Consider the following 20,063-nt stretch of genomic DNA (forward strand, 5'->3'; position numbering starts at 1 on the left):
CGTCATAATGATTTTTGCCCTCCCGCGTCACTTTATACACAGAATATCTCTGCTAAACATATAATCACATGGTTAATCCGTCTTTGTGACCGCAGATAATTTCAGAACAAAATTGCCAATGTCTTTGCAATTGATACAAACAAGTGACGTATAAAAAGAAAACATTCAAATATAAACCATACTTGGCTATAGGCCTATTTTCAGTCATATTGGAATACATTTCATGTTCAATCAATCAAGTTTTATTTTGCTGTAGTCTACTGTCTGTAATTTGTATAAATCTATTTCATGATTTGTATCACTATGTGCAAACCCACGTGACCAAAACCGAACTGGTTGGCAGCAGTGATGCCAATTTAGCAATTTTGTTGCTAGATTTAGCAACTTTTCAGAGTACCCTGGCAACTTTTTTTTCAAACAGCACCTAGCAACAAATGTAGCAACTTTTAAAAATGTATTTGGAACTTTTAGCAACTTTTGAAAAGTGACCCAAATGCCAAAATGCACACATTTCCCCTCTAAATGACACAAAATTAATTTGCAAATCAATTCATAAAAAATCCTACAATGTGATTTTCTGGATTTTTTTTCCCCTCATTTTGTCTGTCATATTTTAAGTGTACCTATGATGAAAATTCCAGGCCCCTCTCATCTTTTTAAGTGGGAGAACTTGCACAATTGGTGGCTGACTAAATATTTGTTTTGCCCCACTGTATAAACTGTACCCTGTACCTATAATTGTTGATCAGTTAGGTAGCATGTTAACTAACTACCAATACACTACTTAAAACTATAATTGTTCAGAATGTGTAGGTTTACTAGTTAAAAAGAAAATAAATAAAATGTAATTGTTCAATCATGTGTAATTGTTCAATCATTCAATGTGTTGTATTTAAAAATAAAAATGTGATCATATAAAATGCGTTGTGTTTATATTACTTTTACAAATAGAAATATATGATAATAAACAAACAAATCTAAACTAACAAATGTCAAATCATATTTTTCGCCGAGATGGCCAGTCAATTTGAGTATGTATTCTACGTAATGACGCAGTTTTACGTTATTACGAAATGACGTCATCGCGTCATAACTTCATAACGTCATTTAGCAACTTATCGACCAGTAGGACTGAGACCGGTTGATTTCAGCTGTCGATTACAACTTCCCTTGGCTTTATTTATTGTGGAGTGTCTGATCATTTCCAAACGAAATGTTAGAGTTTGTTTTACCATTGTTTCTCGGCTTTTTGGCTCTCTACTTACTCAGCGTGCGATTCAGGAGAACAAGGTAAGTGGTGGATTTTAATTTATTTTATTTTACCTTTATTTTACTAGGCAAAGAACATTTTACTAGGTTAAGAACAAATTCTTATTTTCAATGACGGCCAGTGGGTTAACTGCCTGTTCAGGGCAGAACGACAGATTTGTACCTTGTCAGCTCAGGGATTCGAACTTGCAACCTTTCAGTTACTAGTCCTACGCTCTAACCACTAGGCTACCCTGCCTAGTGGCTACCATGCCTAATTTTGTTGGTGTTCGCGTTGGTTGCTGTATGTTAGGAATTAAACTTTTGTCTAAACCCTTGAAGTTGATCAACATATTTGTTGGAGAATCCTGGCCAAGTTTTTTTAAACACAAGTTCTTTCTTTATGTGACTAATATCAAGCAATCGATTATTGTGACAAAGCGTCAGACTTGTGTAAGAACATGAGAAGCCTTTTTCAAATTCGGCACACTCATATGTGTGTACATTTTAGACAAGTTCACAGTCCCTGATTAGAGGGGAACAATGGGCTTTAAGTTCTAGACCTGAATTTGAGGGATATAGATAGTATTGTAACAATGTAAATATTCTATGGCATCAGCCTATGTATACCACTGAGTTTGCTCTTTGACCATAGTTTGCATAATCTTAAAGACCTGTATTAATTCCCCTTTCTAACACAGTGGGTTGTAGTTAATGAATGTCTTACATTTTGTAAATTTGAGTCATTTAGCAGATACACAGGATTTGATTTGAGGATCAGACCTGGTGGGTTAAAATACCATTTGAACTATTTCTAATACTTTGAGCGTTTGCTCTATAGACTAGAGTAGACTGCATGGAGTACCAGATAGGTGTAATGTGTAACTCTTTGTTCTCAAAACTTGAAGTTTTGGGACCATTTAAATGTTTTTCTTTTTTCTTTTTATGATTTCACCTTTATTTAACCAGGTAGGCTAGTTGAGAATAAGTTCTCATTTACAACTGCGAACTGGCCAAGATAAAGCATAGCAGTGTGACACAAACAACAAAGAGTTACACATAGGATAAACAAACGTACAGTCAATCACACAACAGAAAAGTCTATATACAGTGTGTGCAAATGTAGTAGAGGTCGACCGATTATGATTTTCCAACGCCGATACCGATTATTGGAGGACCAAAAAAAAGCCGGTACTGCTAAAATTGTAAAAATAAAATGTTTATTATTATAATTTAAAATATATATATATTTGTAATAATGACAATTACAAAAATGCTGAATGAACAATGAACACTTTTTATTTTATTTTAACTTAATATAATACATCAATAAAATCATTTTAGTCTCAAATAAATAATGAAACATGTTCAATTTGGTTTAAATAATGCAAAAACAAAGTGTTAGAGAAGAAAGTAAAAAAGCTAATGTTTAAGTTCCTTGCTCAGAACATGAGAACATATGAAAGCTGGTGGTTCCTTTTAACACGAGTCTTCAATATTCCCAGGTAAGAAGTTTTAGGTTGTAGTTATTATGGGGACTATTTCTCTCTATACCATTTGAATTTCATATACCTTTGACTATTGGATGTTCTAATAGGTACTTTAGTATTGCCAGCCTAATCTCGAGAGTTGATAGGCTTGAAGTCATAAACCGCACAATGCTTGAAGCATTGCGAAGAGCTGCTGGCAAACGCAGGAAAGTGCTGTTTGAATGAATGCTTACGAGCCTGCTGCTGCTGCCACTGCTCGGTCAGACTGCTCTATCAAATCATAGACTTAATTATAATATCATAACACACAGAAATACGAGCCATAGGTCATTAATATGGTCAAATCCGGAAATAGGGAGCCGTTCCGTATTTTATCTAACGGGTGACATCCATAAGTCTAAATATTGCTGTGACATTGCACAACCTTCAATGTTATGTCATACTTAGGTAGATTTCTGGCAAATTAGTTCGCAACGAGCCAGGCGGCCCAAACTGTTGCATATAACCTGACTCTGCATGCAATGAATGCAAGACAATTTCCCTAGTTTAATATTGCCTGCTAACATGAATTTCTTTTAACTAAATATGCAGGTTTAAAAAAATATACTTCTGTGTATTGATTTTAAGAAAAGCATTGATGTTTATGGTTAGGTACATTCGTGCAACGATTGTGCTTTTTTCGCAAATGCTCTTTTGTTAAATCATCCCCCGTTTGGCAAAGTTGGCTGTCTTTATTAGGAAGAAATGGTCTAAACACAGTTCGCAACGAGCCAGGCGGCCCAAACTGCTGCATATATATATACTTGTGTATTGATTTTTAAGAAAGGCATTGATGTTTATGGTTCGGTACACAATGGTGCAACAACAGTGCTTTTTTCATGACTGCGCTTGTTAAATCACCGTTTGGCAAAGTAGGCTGTGATTCAATGATAAATTAACAGGCACCGCATCGATTATATGCAACACAGGACAAGCTAGATAAACTAGCAATATCATCAACATCAACCATGTGTAGTTAACTAGTGATTATGTTAAGATTGATTGTTTTTTATAACATGTGTTTAATGCTAGCTAGCACCGTACCTTGACTCCTTGCTGCACTCGCATAACAGGTAGTCAGCCTGCCACGCAGTCTCCTCGTGGAATGCAATGTAATCGGCCATGATCTGTGTCCAAAAATGCCGATGACCTATTGTTATGAAAACTTGAAATCAGCCCTAATTAATAGGGCATTCCGATTAATTGTCAACATCTAAAATGTAGTCAGATTAGGGAGGTAAAGCAATAAATAGGCCATAGCGGCGAAATAATTACAATTTAGCAATTAAACACTCGAGTGATAGATCGGCAGAAGATGAATGTGCAAGTAGAGATACTGGGGTGCAACAAAAAGGTGCAACAAAAAAAACAATATGGGGATGAGGTAGTTGGGTGGGCTCTTTACAGATGGGCTATGTACAGGTGCCATGATCGGTAAGCTGCTCTGACAGCTGATGCTTAAAGTTAGTGAGGGAGATATAAATCTCCAGCTCCATTGATTGTTTTGCAATTCGTTCCAGTCATTGGCAGCAGAGCACTGGAAGGAAAGGTGGCCAAAGTAAGAGTTGGCTTTGGGGGTGACCAGTGAAATATACCTGCTGGAGCGCGTGCTACGGGTGGGTGCTGCTATGGTGACAGGTGAGCTGAGATAAGGCGCGGCATTACCTAGCAATGACTTATAGATGACTTGGAGCCAGTGGGTTTGGAGACGAATATTAAGCGAGGGCCAGCCAACGAGAGCGTACAGGTCGCAGTGGTGGGTAGTGTATATATGGCTTTGGTGACAAAACAGATGGCACTGTGATAGACTACATCCAATTTGCTAAGTAGAGTGTTGGAGGCTATTTTGTAAATTACATCGCCGAAGTCAAGGATCGGTAGGATGGTCAGTTTTACTAGGGTATGTTTGGCAGCATTAGTGAAGGATGCTTTGTTGCGAAATAGGAAGCCGATTGTAGATTTAATTTTGGATTGGAGATGCTTAATGTGAGCCTGGAAGGAGAGTTCAGTCTAACCAGACACCTCTGTATTTGTAGTTGTCCACATAGGACTTGAGCTACAGGCAGTTAGATTTGGGTATGACATTTAGAATAAAAAAAATGTAAAAGGTGGGCTATCACTAAGAGAAAGAAACAGGTCCTCCTATATGCTTAATTTAGGTATTTTCCAACTTTAGTTGTGATACATACGTTGGGCTATATGTTTTGATTTTTAATACATTGTAAGGCTGCATGATGCGACTCTAATGCTTTGAAATAAGTTGCATGAAAGGCATGAGCTCTGCTTTTTTTGTGCTGGCTGTACACACTTCATCAGTCTCTTATTCACAATTTGACAAGTACTTGATAAAACCTCAAATTTCCCAGTGGCATCCCATTTGTGTGGATGTAATCCCCCCCCAAAAAAATCCTTGCCTTTTGTGGCCCTTGTGCCTTTGGGCTGAATATAATAATTATACAACTTTCCACGTTTTACTTTTCGTCCGCCAAGAAGATGAGTAGGCCTAACAAACAGCAAAAGCACTAGCCTATGTCTACTATCCCATCCCCCGTAGTGAAAATGATCTTCCCCAAACTTGAAACTGCTTATTAGGCTCTACACCGATTGTGCTTAATTTTAAGTTATTTTAAGTTATTTGGCCACTTTAATTGTGATACAAACTTTACCAAAACATATAAGCCTATGGGCTAGGCAACATGAGGTGTGGGACTATGATTTGAAAAAGTACTCCAAAAAAGGCATGTGCCGTTTCTTGCCTTACTGCACACAAGCTGGAGCATCATTCACAAGTACTAGGCTAATATTGTCACCCATCAGACTATTCTTCATTTCATCTTGTCTTTACATATACTAAATAATATGTGTACATTTTTGGGGATTTACAATGGGCCATTATCATGCACCTGTCTCGAAGCAGGAGGTAGGGGGGAAAACAATACGTCATCTATGTACTTAAATAGCGAATGGAGGAGGCTTTTCCCCGTGGTTTATTTTCATGCCAGCCACGTAGGCTGTACTCCAGTTGTAAAGAGAAGCAATGTGCTTAATATTAGGAATGTTGAGAAAAATATATAGTAGACCTAGCCTATAGAAAGCGGATAGGGTGCTCTTTTTTGATTCGATTTTTTTTGCATAGCCTATAGAAATGTTGTGCAACATGGGCTCTCGTGAAATGTTTGATTCGATTTTGCTTGATGTCAGAGTGATTAGAGGGACAATAGAGTGCTGAGTACCAGGCAGTTAGCGAGTTTGGTAGGCTACTAATGATCAGCAGCATCATAGCTTGGAGAAGCCTAATAACCGTGACTAAATGATCAGGGTGGAATTTGACTGCAGGTGTGGCGGTAATACGGTCACTGTAAAAGCCCTAGTCAGGTGTACGAGCAAGGCAGATGTCCTGGGTTCGAGCCGCGTTATGAGCCGAATCAGGAAGAAGCGGTCTAATTGATACACTGCTATGTGGACATCTGTTCTAATATTGTTACTGATGCATGGGGTCCTTATTCTGATGCTGGCCTCTTCAAATGTGCTCACTGCTGGCAGACACTATCAGACTCCCTGATTGCTTCTGACAAGTGGCTGGCAGGCAGTAGTGTGGACTAGGTGGGGGGGCACAAGCATAGCAACAACAAGTAAGCCTGGGCTGAGACTTGTCAGCTTGAGGTCTCACAGATAGCAGATCGTCTCATGACCCGCTCTCTCCACACTAGCCCTGGGATGGATAAGCACACATATTAGTTTAGCACCGATGTTGCACAGATTAGTATTGTTTTGTTGATCTCATGCATTATTTTGTGGCAAAGAAGACTGATCTGTGCTGCACCAAGTCAGCTCCAGATACACAGATACTTCCTTGCATAAGACGTGTTTCCAAAAACAAATACACAGCAAAGGAAGGATGATGTAACAGTTAGCCTATCTATTTGTTTAATGGCACAATGCTTTGTAGGATAATGCACCTTACAATGTTGCCTCAATTTCATCAGTATGATAACCCACTGACATTGTGTGTCTATAGGGCAAAGATGGGATAAGATGACGGGTAACATTGTGCCCCTAGGTCAGCCACTGTATGCTAATAGTCTAGTGTACACACCCTGTGGCTATAGACTATATAAGCAAATGTCTCACCAGCTCTATCTCCTAACTGGTCAAATGAATCCTGATTGGTAAACATATCCCTACGCTTCAAAGATCATAATATGAAGGGCATTATGATTCTATGTCATGCATATAAAAGTGTTATGAATGCTACATATCACGTAAAGTGTTAGCAAAATATTTGATAATAGCTTTTTGAAGCAGCTAGTTTTGTATTAGTTTTCTGGCCACTTCCGCAAGATCATCCACAATAAAGGAGAAATAATGTCCTGTGCCTAAGCCTAGCTTTAAAGTGTAGTAAATATTAGGCCTGTCGTGTGTGTGTGTGTGTGTGTGTGTGTGTGTGTGTGTGTGTGTGTGTGTGTGTGTGTGTGTGTGTGTGTGTGTGTGTGTGTGTGTGTGTGTGTGTGTGTGTGTGTGTGTGTGTGTGTGTGTGTGTGTGGGTGGATAAGTCCTGTTGACAGGATCAACAAATTGCCCCCAGCATTTCTTTAGGCCAAATCTAATGCATGGTTGTTACTGCACCCGCCGACACCACAGTTATTAATAGCCCATCATAACATTCCTTGGCCTAGGGACAGAAACATATTTTTGTTGTCTCTGATTCTGATAGCCTTAAATGGCAAATGTTTGTCAAAGCTTGTTGATTTGAAAATAAAAGAAACCATGTGATGAGCCTCAAAGGGAGCTACATACGGATAGGAAGATAATATTTAATTTGAACTATAGGATAGAGTGAACGATTTGTTTTAATTTACCTTTATTTAACTAGGCAAGTCAGTTAAGAACAAATTCTTATTTTCAATGACAGCCTAGGAACAGTGGGTTAACTGTTCAGGGGCAGAACGACAGATTTGCACCTTGTCAGGTCGGGGATTTGAACTTGCAACCTTCCGGCCACTAGTCCAACGCTCTAACCACTACCCTGCCGCCCATGTTATTTCCTTGGGAAAATAATCAGCTAACTCTTCCTGGAATCGCTCTGAGCTATGACATTGCTATGCAGGACTCACTCCTATGTTGCCTTTGTAATTTTTTCCCATCTGCATTCACTTAATATACAGCTGTTTGAGCTGGATACTCTTTATAAACCTGGAGTGATTCCTGCTCTGTCAGCTAATTCGGTCTGAGATGATGCTCTGTGTCATGTCTGTGTTTTCAGGTTTTAAATGATTTCTTCAGTATACCTTGCTGACCAGTAGCTGCTGTATTTTTTTGTTGTTACACTGTATGTGGTAAAGGAGAGTTGTAGCTGCTACCAATCCACCTTGAAGTTTTGGGAGACCCCTGATCACATGGTACGCCTTGTCTCATGAATATTGCAAAGATGTTTGTAGTTTCTTTGTCCTTAAGTTCTAATCACTTAGGCTTGCATTTATATTGTATTTGAATCAGTCAGATCTATGTTTTCTCTTATTTCATCTGAAAGATTTTTGATGGATATATTTGTTGATATGACATACTGTATATCTGTTTTTACCTAATGTAAAATACACATTTCTTATGTTCTTCTCTATTATAGGAGAGATGGGGAGCCTCCACTTATAAATGGTTGGATCCCGTTCGTTGGAAAGGCTTTGGAGTTTGGGAAGAATGCACATAGATTTCTGGCAGTGCATAAGGAGAAACATGGAGATGTATTTACTGTGCTGATTGCTGGTGGGTAATAGTGGTGTTTAATGTATACATTTGATCATAGTTAAAAATGGTTAAAAAAGGATCAAAGGAATTTTGATGAAATGTATATGTATTGTGCTTCTTACGAAATAATCGTCTTTAAATGGTCTTTAAAAATAGTAAAGTTACTAACAATATGATTAGACAGTACACACGTTTCATGTCTATTGAAATACAATCCTGTCCTCACATTTTCCCTTCAGGCAAATACATGACCTTCATAATGAATCCGTTGCTGTATCCGTATGTCATCAAACATAAAAAACAGCTGGACTTCCATGAGTTTTCTGACCAAGTGGCCCCCTTGACGTTCGGCTACCCCCCTGTCGGGAGCGGAAAGTTCCCCGGTATGAGCGAGCACATCCAGAGGTCCTTCCACCTTCTACAGGGCGACAACCTCAATAACCTGACAGAGAGCTTGATGGGAAATCTCATGTTTGTGTTCCGACAAGACTACCTTACTGGGGAGAGCGAGTGGAGGACTGAAAGTGTGTACCAACTCTGCAATTCAATCATGTTTGAGGCTACTTTCCTGACCCTGTTTGGCAAGCCTGCCCATTCCAGCAGACACAGCGGAATGGTGACGCTTCGAGAGGACTTTGTCAAGTTCGACACCATGTTTCCCCTCCTCATCGCCAGGATCCCCATCTCTCTGCTGGGAGGAACCAAGGCCACTCGGGATAAACTGATCAACTACTTCCACCCTCAGAGAATGTCTGGATGGTCCAACACCTCAGGGTTCATAAAGGAAAGAGCAGCAGTGCTTGAACAGTATGACTCCTTGGGAGATGTCGATAAAGCAGGTAAACACAGATGCTTTTCTCTCTGTATACACCTACAACATAAAATGTTCTACTTTGACTTCAACAAGGACATTCCAAACTTCAGTTGTAACTCCTACCGAGTAACTCTGGGTATCTCTCACACAATACCCTGCCCTGAGTCACTGTTGCTAGCCGGCTACCACCCGGGTACTGTACCCTGCACCTTGGAGACTGCTGCCCTATGTACAGTTGATGTCGGAAGTTTACATACACCTTAGCCAAATACATTTAATCTCAGTTTTTCACAATTCCTGACATTTAATCCTAGTACAAAATCACCTGTCTCAGGTCAGTTAGGATCACCACTTTATTTTAAGAATGTGAAATGTCAGAATAATAGTAGAGATTTATTTGAGCTTTTATTTATTTCATCACATTCCCAGTGGATCAGAAGTTTACATGCACTCAATTAGTATTTGGTAGCATTGCCTTTAAATTGTTTAACTTTGGTCAAATGTTTCGGGTAGCCTTCCATAAGCTTCCCACAATAAGTTGGGTGAGTTTTGGCCCATTCCTCCTGACGGAGGTGGTGTAACTGAGTCAGGTTTGTAGGCCTCCATGCTCGCACACGCTTTTTCAGTTCTGCCCACAAATGTTCTATAGGATTGAGGTCAGGGCTTTGTGATGGCCACTCCAATACCTTGACTTTGTTGTCCTTAAGCCATTTTGCCACAACTTTGAAAGTATGCTTGGGGTCATTGTCCATTTGGAAGACCCATTTGCAACCAAGCTTTAACTTCCTGACCGATCTTTGTCCCCATGTGTAGTTGCAAACCGTAATCTGGCTTTTTTTTAATGGCGGTTTTGGAGCAGTGCCTACTATTGTTTGTACAGATGAACGTGGTACCTTAGTCTTAATGTCAACAGTGAAGAGGCGACTCCGGGATGCTGGCCTTTTAGGCAGAGTTCCTCTGTCCAGTGTCTCTGTTATTTTGCCCATCTTAAACTTTTCTTTTTATTGTCCAGTCTGAGATGTGGCTTTTCTTTGCAATGCTGCCTAGAAGGCCAGCATCCCGGAGTCGCCTCCTCACTTGACGTTGAAACTGGTGTTTTCCAGGTACTATTTAATGAAGCTGCCAGTTGAGGACTTGTGAGGCGTCTGTTTTAGAGGTCGACCGATTAATCGGAATGGCCAATTTAATTAGGGCCGATTTCAAATTTTCATAACAATCGGAAATTGGTATTTTTGGGCGCCGATTTATTTATTTTTTGGTATTTTTCTTAATTTAACTAGGCAAGTCAGTTAAGAACACATGCTTATTTTCAATGACTGCCTAGGAACGGTGGGTTAACTGCCTTGTTCAGGGGCAGAACGACAGATTTTCACCTTGTCAGCTCGGGGGATCCAATCTTGCAACCTTACAGTTAACTAGTCCAACGCAATAACGACCTGCCTCTCTCTCTCATTGCACTCCACAAGGAGACTGCCTGTTACGCGAATGCAGTAAGCCAAGGTAAGTTGCTAGCTAGCATTAAACTTATCTTTACAAAAAACAATCAATTATAATCACTAGTTAACTACACATGGTTGATGATATTACTAGATATTATCTAGCGTGTCCTGCATTGCATATAATCTGACTGAGGATACAAGTATCTAGATATCTGACTGAGCGGTGGTAGGCAGAAGCAGGCATGTAAACATTCATTCAAACAGCACTGTCGTGCGTTTTGCCAGCAGCTCTTCGTTGTGCGTCAAGCATTGCACTGTTTATGACTTCAAGCCTATCAACTCCCGAGATGAGGCTTGTATAACCGAAGTGAAATGGCTAGCTAGTTAGCGCGCGCTAATAGCATTTCAAACGTCACTTGCTCTGAGCCTTCTAGTAGTTGTTCCCCTTGCTCTGCATGGGTAACGCTGCTTCGATGGTGGCTGTTGTCGTTGTGTTGCTGGTTCGAGCCCAGGGAGGAGCGAGGAGAGGGACGGAAGCTATACTGTTACACTGGCAATACTAAAGTGCCTATAAGAACATCCAATAGTCAAAGGTTAATGAAATACAAATGGTATAGAGGGAAATAGTCCTATAATTCCTATAGTAACTACAACCTAAAACTTCTTACCTGGGAATATTGAAGACTCATGTTAAAAGGAACCACCAGATTTCATATCCACATCGATGGAACAGTAGTGGAGAGGGTAGCAAGTTTTAAGTTCCTCGGCATACACATCACAGACGAACTGAATTGGTCCACTCACACTGACAGCGTCGTGAAGAAGGCGCAGCAGCGCCTCTTCAACCTCAGGAGGCTGAAGAAATTCGGCTTGTCACCAAAAGCACTCACAAACTTCTACAGATGCACAATCGAGAGCATCCTGGCGGGCTGTATCACCGCCTGGTACGGCAACTGCTCCGCCCTCAACCGTAAGGCTCTCCAGAGGGTAGTGAGGTCTGCACAACGCATCACCGGGGGCAAACTACCTGCCCTCCAGGACACCTACACCACCCGATGTTACAGGAAGGCCATAAAGATCATCAAGGACATCAACCACCCGAACCACTGCCTGTTCACCCCGCTATCATCCAGAAGGCGAGGTCAGTACAGGTGCATCAAAGCTGGGACCGAGAGACTGAAAAACAGCTTCTATCTCAAGGCCATCAGACTGTTAAACAGCCACCACTAACATTGAGTGGCTGCTGCCAACACACTGTCATTGACACTGACCCAACTCCAGCCACTTTAATAATAGGAATTGATGGGAAATTATGTAAATATATCACTAGCCACTTTAAACAATGCTACCTTATATAATGTTACTTACCCTAGTTTATTCATCTCATATGCATATGTATATACTGTACTCTACATCATCGACTGCATCCTTATGTAATACATGTATCACTAGCCACTTTAACTATGCCACTTTGTTTACTTTGTCTACATACTCATCTCATATGTATATACTGTACTCGATACCATCTACTGTATGCTGCCCTGTACCATCACTCATTCATATATCCTTATGTACATATTCTTTATCCCCTTACACTGTGTATAAGACAGTAGTTTTGGAATTGTTAGTTAGATTACTTGTTGGTTATCACTGCATTGTCGGAACTAGAAGCACAAGCATTTCGCTACACTCGCATTAACATCTGCTAACCATGTGTATGTGACAAATAAAATTTGATTTGATTTGTTCTCATGTTCTGAGCAAGGAACTGAAACGTTAGCTTTGTTAAATAGCACATATTGCACTTTTACTTTCTTCTCTAACACTTTGTTTTTGCATTATTTAAACCAAATTGAACATGTTTAATTATTTACTTGAGGCTAAATTGATTTTATTGATGTAATAATATAATAATAATAATATATGCCATTTAGCTGACGCTTTTATCCAAAGCGACTTACAGTCATGTGTGCATACATTCTACGTATGGGTGGTCCCGGGGATCGAACCCACTACCCTGGCGTTACAAGCGCCATGCTCTACCAACTGAGCTACAGAAGGACCAAAATAAGTGTTCATTCAGTATTGTTGTAATTGTCATTTATTACAAATCAATTTTTAAAAATCGTCCGATTAATTGGTATCGACTTTTTGGTCCTCCAATAATCGGTATTGGCGTTGAAAAATCATAATCGGTCGACCTCTAGTCTGTTTCTTAAACTAGACACTCTTAATGTACTTGTCCTCTTGTTCAGTTGTGTACCGGGGCCTCCCAATCCTCTTTCTATTCTGGTTAGAGCCAGTTTGCGCTGTTCTGTGAAGGGAGTAGTACACAGCGTTGTACGAGAATTTCAGTTTCTTGGCAATATCTCGCATGGAATAGCCTTAATTTCTTAGAACAAGAATAGACTGACGAGTTTCAGAAGGACAGCCTTTTTTTCTGGCCATTTTGAGCCTGTAATCGAACCCACAAATGCTGATGCTCAAAAATAGTCAACTAGTCTAAAGAATACCAGTTGTATTGCTTCTTTAATCAGAACAACAGTTTTCAGCTGTGCTAACATAATTGCAAGGGTTTTCTAATGATCAATTAGCCTTTTAAACTGAAACTTGGATTAGCTAACACAATGCGCTATTGGAACACAGGAGGGATGGTTGCTGATAATGGGCCTCTGTACGCCTATGTAGATATCCCATTAAAAATCAGCCGTTTCCAGCTACATTAGTCATTTACAACATTAACAATGTCTACACTGTATTTCTGATCAATTTGATGTTATTTTAAACAAGGACATTTCTAAGAGACCCCAAACCTTTGAACGGTAGTGTATATATTTTTTTATTGTGCCAGACTGACATTGCTTGTGCTAATATTTCTTAATTTCTTTCTTCAAGCATTTTTTGGGATTATGTATGTATTACTGCACTGTGAGAGCTAGAAACTCAAGCATTTCACTGCACCTTTGTTAACATCTGTGAACTTTAATTTAATTAAAATATCTCTTTCTTACCTTTACCTGCCCCAGCTCATCATTTTGCCATTCTATGGGCGTCGGTGGGAAACACAGTCCCAGCCACCTTCTGGGCCATGTATTACCTGCTGACGCACCCAGAGGCCCTTGCAGTTGTGCGTGAGGAGATCCATGGTGTCCTGCAGGTCTCAGGAATAGAAACACACCACAACAGAGACCTCACCTTCACCAGAGAACAGCTGGACAGCCTACTGAATCTGGGTAGGTTATTGTTATGATGTATTATTGTTAGGTTGGTCTTAATCGCAGCACCCAGAACCAAATCAGCTACTCTACTGTCATAAGAGATTAGGTTTGTCTGCAGTGTCCAAGTTTCCTTAGCATTTTTCATATAATTTTCTCTCCTGATTGTGTTAAATGGTCTCCGCCCCAAGCACACAGGGTTCAGTTGAGTCAATGGTAGTGCGGCTTCGAGAGGGCCTTCCAATCCTTTATATGTCTGACTATACAAAGAGATACAGGGCTTCTTATTATACTCCTACTCTGTAGAGGCAGGTGCTCTGTGTGTACAATTTAAGGCACATCCTCCTGTCCCCACCCCCCAAAAGAATCCCTCCAGGCTCTGTACCTGTCACATTAAATCACACTGCTGCACCCACCATGCAGACTGTAGCCTCATCTCTTCTGACAACTGCATGCTCAGGGACAAATGCCACTGGTGTAGATTCTCTGTGGCTCCCTCTCTCTCACACTACTAATGATGTCATCTCCCTTAGGGGAAGACAGTGGAATATCTGTTCCACATCTGTTTGTTCTTATAAGTGATAGGGGGTACTCAGCTACGTTTTGTATTATTCTCTCCTATGGTGTTATCTCTTAAGATTGTAATTGGTTTTAATGAAAAACACTGCTAGTCAAGATACCTTTATGTATGCATTTGTAAATAAAGCTATGTATGACTTATGATTATTCAGCTTGTGTTTTATCCATTTTGCTAGAGCAGTTCATGTTTCTAACGAATAGCCCTTCAAGTCTCAAAGCTTTCCCTCCTGTGTGAGTATGTGTATGTACAGTAGTGAGTCAGTACTGGGCCACTCAAGGTTTACATTTTTTTTTTTTAAGTACCTCAGATAGGCCTGAACAAAATACCTCTGGTGACTAACTGAACTGTTCTGTTGTGTTCTCAGAAAGCTCCATAAATGAAAGTCTGCGGCTGTCTTCAGCCTCCATGAACATCCGCATGGCCCAGGAGGACTTCAGCTTGCGGCTGGAGGGAGAGCGCTCCATTGGAGTGAGGAAAGGAGATCTCATCTCCCTGTATCCCCAGAGCATGCACATGGACCCCGGGATCTACGAGAATCCAGAGGTAAAGAAGACCAATCGTTCAGATTCTGTGGGCGTCCTAGAATGGCTGTAGGCTCTCTCGCCTTCACTGTGTCTGGTCTGGGGGTTTCGTTGTTCTGCTGAATTGCCTTCCCACACCACCTGGTGTGTGTGTCCACAGGTTAGATTAATGAGCAGAATGCATGGACTGTGAAAGATTGAATCCACCCACTGGCCTTCAGAAGGTCACTGCATGCATGCTAATGTAATCTGGGTGTGACTGTTGATAACCTTGCCATGATCTGTGACTAAGCAAAATGGAAACATTCCTGGAATATGCAATAAGATAGAATATTAACTTTTATTATTTAAGGCGCTGAAAAATAAAGGTTTTACATACTTATTTATATTACCCCTCTGACAGAGCTACAAGTTTGACCGATACATCGAAAATGGAAAGGAAAAGACAGACTTCTATAAGGACGGCCAGAAGCTGAAGTACTACCGGATGTCTTTCGGCTCGGGCTCCACTAAGTGCCCAGGAAGGCACTTTGCGGTGAATGAGATAAAGCAGTTCCTCTCTCTGCTGCTACTCTACTTTGACATGGATGTGTTGGAGGGGCAGAAGCCGTGTACCCTGGACCCCAGCCGTGCTGGCCTGGGCATCCTGCTCCCTACCAGTGATGTCCAGATCCGCTACAGGCTACGTCGATCCTGAGAGGAGGAGGACATCTGTATATGAACAAACACTAGAGGGCTGAGCCCTGTGTGGCTAATGGATTTGATTTCTCATCGGATGCATCCCAAATGGTACCCTATTTATTCCCTACATAGTGCACTACTTTAGACCAGGAACCATAGGGCTTTTGTCAAAAGTACTGCACTATATTGGCAATAGGGTGCCATTTGGGACACACACATGGATTATTATTCACACAAGTAGCTATTGACTGAACGGCAATGCATTGCTAATTTGTCAATGTATTATATTAGGACAGACTCTAACAATGGGCAGGATTGGCGAATCTGCTAGCTAGGGACCTTTGGTGTTTTATCCCATAGGACAGAATGATCCATTAATTGTTAACAGTTTTTGCTGATTATAACAGATAGTATTTTATTTGAATACTAAAAATATGTTTGTTTATTATGCCTTGCATTATAAAACCATATATACCAGGGTATATAGGGGCCCTGGATTAATGTTGCAAAATGAAATAATATTTCATTTATATATATTTTTTGAAATAGGAACTGTCAGGGTCTCAACTTCCTGTTGAGTTAGAATATTAGAATACACAATGTGCAATTTCAAAATGTGTTTGTGCATCAGCAGTTCACCTCTTATGTCAGTCACTCAATTACCTCATGTCAGCAATACATTTTTTTGATTGGTAAGTTAGTCTAGCCAGCTATCTTGACCTGTAGTAATTGTGGTTGAATTACCGACCGGGACCCCCATTGATTTTGTTAGTCACTCTCACTCAGATATCATATTAAAAAACGGCAAACATTTCTCTCCACCACATGACAAAATGTGTAGAATTGCAGGAAATGAACTCAAATTATTTTACATTTTTTCACTGTCAAAGTTTCCCATCCCTGATCTATACTGTACAACAGTAGTTGAATCAAATAGTTGAACTATATTACAGGGTAAAAGGACAATGTGATAAAAGCTTTATGTTGTAAATATGGTGGTGTCCCTAAAACATGACTGATTTATTAGTTTCATTTTTCTATAACATTAACCAAATAACCAACCATTTAAGTTATACATTCAAATGTCTTTCCTATTTCAAGAGTCCTACAGAATATGTACAATTCATGAAATAAATGAAAACTGGACAAATCAGTTCTGCATGTGGCAGTAATTGTATTCCTTACATATTCCTTACATTTTTACCAATAGTGACCTATTCTCTCAATTGGTCCAGTGAATCTGCAAGGTTCATACTCAGAGGAATTATTTTGTTTGACCAACTCTCTTGTGTGAGTACAGCGTTCTGATCGTTGTTTGTCATTAATGCTGTCCCTGGTAATAAAATGATTCCATTCAAGTTTGTCAAATGCCTGCATTGTTAAATAGTATTTAGAGAAATGTAAATTACACAATTAATGACCAAATTACATGTATGAAAATATTTGTATTGAATTTATTTGGGTAAAAGATATATAGCCTAAAACAAAATGTACAATAGCACTTAAAGATGAATTAAAACACTTCCAATGTAGTCCTTGACGGTAAAACTATCATTGATTGATATCATTATCAAACTTAGGCCTATAGGCTACCTATTAATTCACCCAATATTCACAATTGCTCTTTGTAACTAATTTGGGTTTGATTGTACATAGCCCATGCATTGAGTTATAGGCTACTGGAAAACAGACCATAACATATCTATCTTATGTCACCAATACAATGTATCCATCGAACAGCATCTAATCAAACGGAAGAAAATGTACCGTAGGACATAATGGTTAAATAAGACTAAACATAATTTGTTAAACGGCTAACCATTTTTGACCATGTTAGCTGTCATTTAGTTAGATTTTGTAAAACTATTTTCGAAACGCAATCACCATGCAGAACAGAGTCATATATTATAGAACTCCATGTTCTCGTAATATGTGACTACTTCTGTCAGTCACGCTGATCCGGTCAATTCAGTTGTGTTCACGAAGCTTGAAGTCCCCTGTTAGTGTCGGACACAACTGTTCAAGGTTTATTGTTGACATTTTTATTTATTGAAGAGATTTGCATTGCTATTGAAAGGGTCCGGAACGCCAGCAGAGAATGGGTATCCTGTCTGCTGGTCATACCGCCCTAATCCGGGTGCACCAGCAGTATTCGCAGCAGTAACGCCAGGTCCATGGTTAAGATAACTGACAAGTCTTCTCATCTCTTCAAGTGCTTGTGCCTGCATGAGGATGTAGTTTTTGGCGAGGAGCAAAGTGGCTATTTTTGATAACTTCCGTACGGATGGGCTGTGCGCGTAGGGGATCACCGACCGCAGTTCATCGAGCGCGTCGTTCAGGTCGTGCATCCTCCTCCTCTCTCGGGCGTTAATGTTGAGCCTCAACACCTTCTGCTCTTTGTGTTTCTTACCTGCTGCGTCACATTTGGCCATTGATGCCATGAGCCTTTCCTCTGGAAAAAGCACCATGTCACTCCGACCAATGCCATCACTGTCATCATCCTGACTCTGCTCCCCGCCACTGCTCTCCGCTGCTGCGGCGGTGTTCTTTAAAAATTCCCCGTACTTTACGCACAACGATTCAGATGGGAAGCCAAGTGTTCCCGCCCGACATCCGGCCATTGTTCCCGGTTGTGAGTGCTCCCGATCAAAACGGATGGGTGATTGTCGGTCTCTTGGAGAGGGAGACAGTCCTATGCTGGAGCCCGGTCTGAAAGAATCCATCCTTTTGCGTCCAAGCGCTGGATCTTTGTGAAGGTCTCGCCAATACAGCGTTCTGTGTGCGCAGTCCTGTTGAGTCAGTCGTTCTTGCCCTGGTTTCTGCTTGACGCTTTACTAAATCTTGATGTTACACTTGTCCTGTGATTGTTTAATATGACACAGTGCCGTGCGCCCTCAGAGGTTCACCTTCACGAGATAGTGAAACACCACATTAGGGAAAGCATGAGCCAGGCAGTTTTCTACTTGATTAACTCCAGGCAGTACTGAGACATTTATTTTATGGACCAAATCGAGAGACTACAACCCATGCGTAATAAGATAGCCACATTGTGATGCCATTGCCCAACGTTTACGTTAATGTGCGCTGCCATGACAGGGTTGATGATCATGGTTACATCCCGTGTCAATCATTGGTTTCAATCATAAAACAAATCAGTTGACTTGACTACTGTTTTAAATGCATAGTAAAGATAACTGTGGCTTTGGGCAGCATAGACCAGGTGTATGCTGGACTACTCCATAGGCTACTGGTCTGTGCCTTTCTTTCAGATAAAATAATATCCACGCATCTGAGTTTATTTGTCAGATGAGCTTAATTTGGCCTGAACATGAATATATTTCTGTCAAAGTATAATTTTGAAATTATTTGGAAAAGAAAACACTGTAAAATTTCAATTATTTTATAGTTCCAAATATCAAACAAAATCAACCAGACAAGGGCCATATTTCACAAGGAGTCCATCTACCAGTTCAACTAAACAATTGATTATACCATAAGCTCCTCCCTTAGTGTAGAGCCCCAGTTATGAGACTTCTTAGCTAAAATGGATGGAACATAAAGTATATAAGTCTATTCTTCTATACATTAACCATAATGGCACATTGACTTGATGATCCTTGCTGAATGTTATTTTGGTATGGTATAGGACCTAGTGTTTCCTTATTATTTTTTGTCTGGATGTTACCTATTAGTTATACAATTTCATTAATAATAAAAACGATTACTTTTTCAAATTGGAGAGGTGAAGAGACTGCTGACCAGCAGTGGACATGTTACTGCCCTTGAAGGATTACGTAACTTTCAGCTGTAACTACACTACCAGCATCTCCTAATCTCTTCTGGTACATCCAATTCACAAGGGACTCTCCTCAGTATGTCCACGTTTTGTCACATGCACAGGATACAGCAGGTGTAAAACAGTACAGTGAAATGCTTACTTGCGAGCTCTTTCCCAACAATGCAGAATAAATGTAATACAGATGACAGAAGAACAAGAAATGAGAAGAAAAAAACCCACAAGAAAGCAAGTTATGTACAGGTCAATTCCAGTACCATTATATTACGATGTGCAGGGCTACTGAAGTGATCAAGGTCATGACCAACAGTATTTAGACACCTGCTTGTCAAACATCGTTCCAAAATCATGGGCATTAATATGGAGTTGGACCCCCTTTTGATGCTATAACAGCCTCCATTCTTCTGGGAAGGTTTTCCACTAGATGTTGGAACATTGCTGCGGGGACGCTTCCATTCAGCCACGAGCATTAGTGAGGTCGGACACTGATGTTGGACG

At 40.3% G+C, this 20,063-nt stretch overlaps 2 protein-coding genes across 3 annotated transcripts; one reads left to right on the top strand and one right to left on the bottom strand.

Moving 5' to 3' along the window:
* The first annotated feature begins 1,118 nt into the window (after positions 1 to 1,118).
* On the top strand, positions 1,119 to 17,127 carry LOC118394623 (cytochrome P450 7B1). 2 transcript variants are annotated; one of them, XM_035788027.1, is made up of 7 exons: positions 1,159 to 1,290; positions 8,120 to 8,176; positions 8,401 to 8,537; positions 8,759 to 9,358; positions 13,799 to 14,005; positions 14,932 to 15,110; positions 15,492 to 17,127. In XM_035788027.1, exons 4-7 carry the CDS (start codon positions 8,767 to 8,769, stop codon positions 15,783 to 15,785), a joined length of 1,272 nt encoding a protein of 423 aa, XP_035643920.1. In that variant the 5' UTR covers positions 1,159 to 1,290; positions 8,120 to 8,176; positions 8,401 to 8,537; positions 8,759 to 8,766; the 3' UTR covers positions 15,786 to 17,127. The 2 variants fall into 2 exon arrangements, with proteins under 2 accessions (XP_035643919.1, XP_035643920.1); XM_035788026.1 differs by lacking the exon at positions 8,120 to 8,176 and having other exon boundaries at positions 1,119 to 1,290.
* Positions 17,128 to 17,203: 76 nt separating this feature from the next.
* Positions 17,204 to 18,872, bottom strand: LOC118394624 (class E basic helix-loop-helix protein 22-like). The gene has a single exon (XM_035788028.2). The coding sequence runs from the start codon at positions 18,490 to 18,492 to the stop codon at positions 17,812 to 17,814; it is 681 nt and encodes a 226-aa protein (XP_035643921.1). The 5' UTR covers positions 18,493 to 18,872; the 3' UTR covers positions 17,204 to 17,811.
* Positions 18,873 to 20,063: the final 1,191 nt, after the last annotated feature.

Source organism: Oncorhynchus keta, chromosome 15 (assembly GCF_023373465.1).
Source record: "Oncorhynchus keta strain PuntledgeMale-10-30-2019 chromosome 15, Oket_V2, whole genome shotgun sequence".
In the NCBI taxonomy this organism is placed as follows: Eukaryota; Metazoa; Chordata; class Actinopteri; order Salmoniformes; family Salmonidae; genus Oncorhynchus; species Oncorhynchus keta.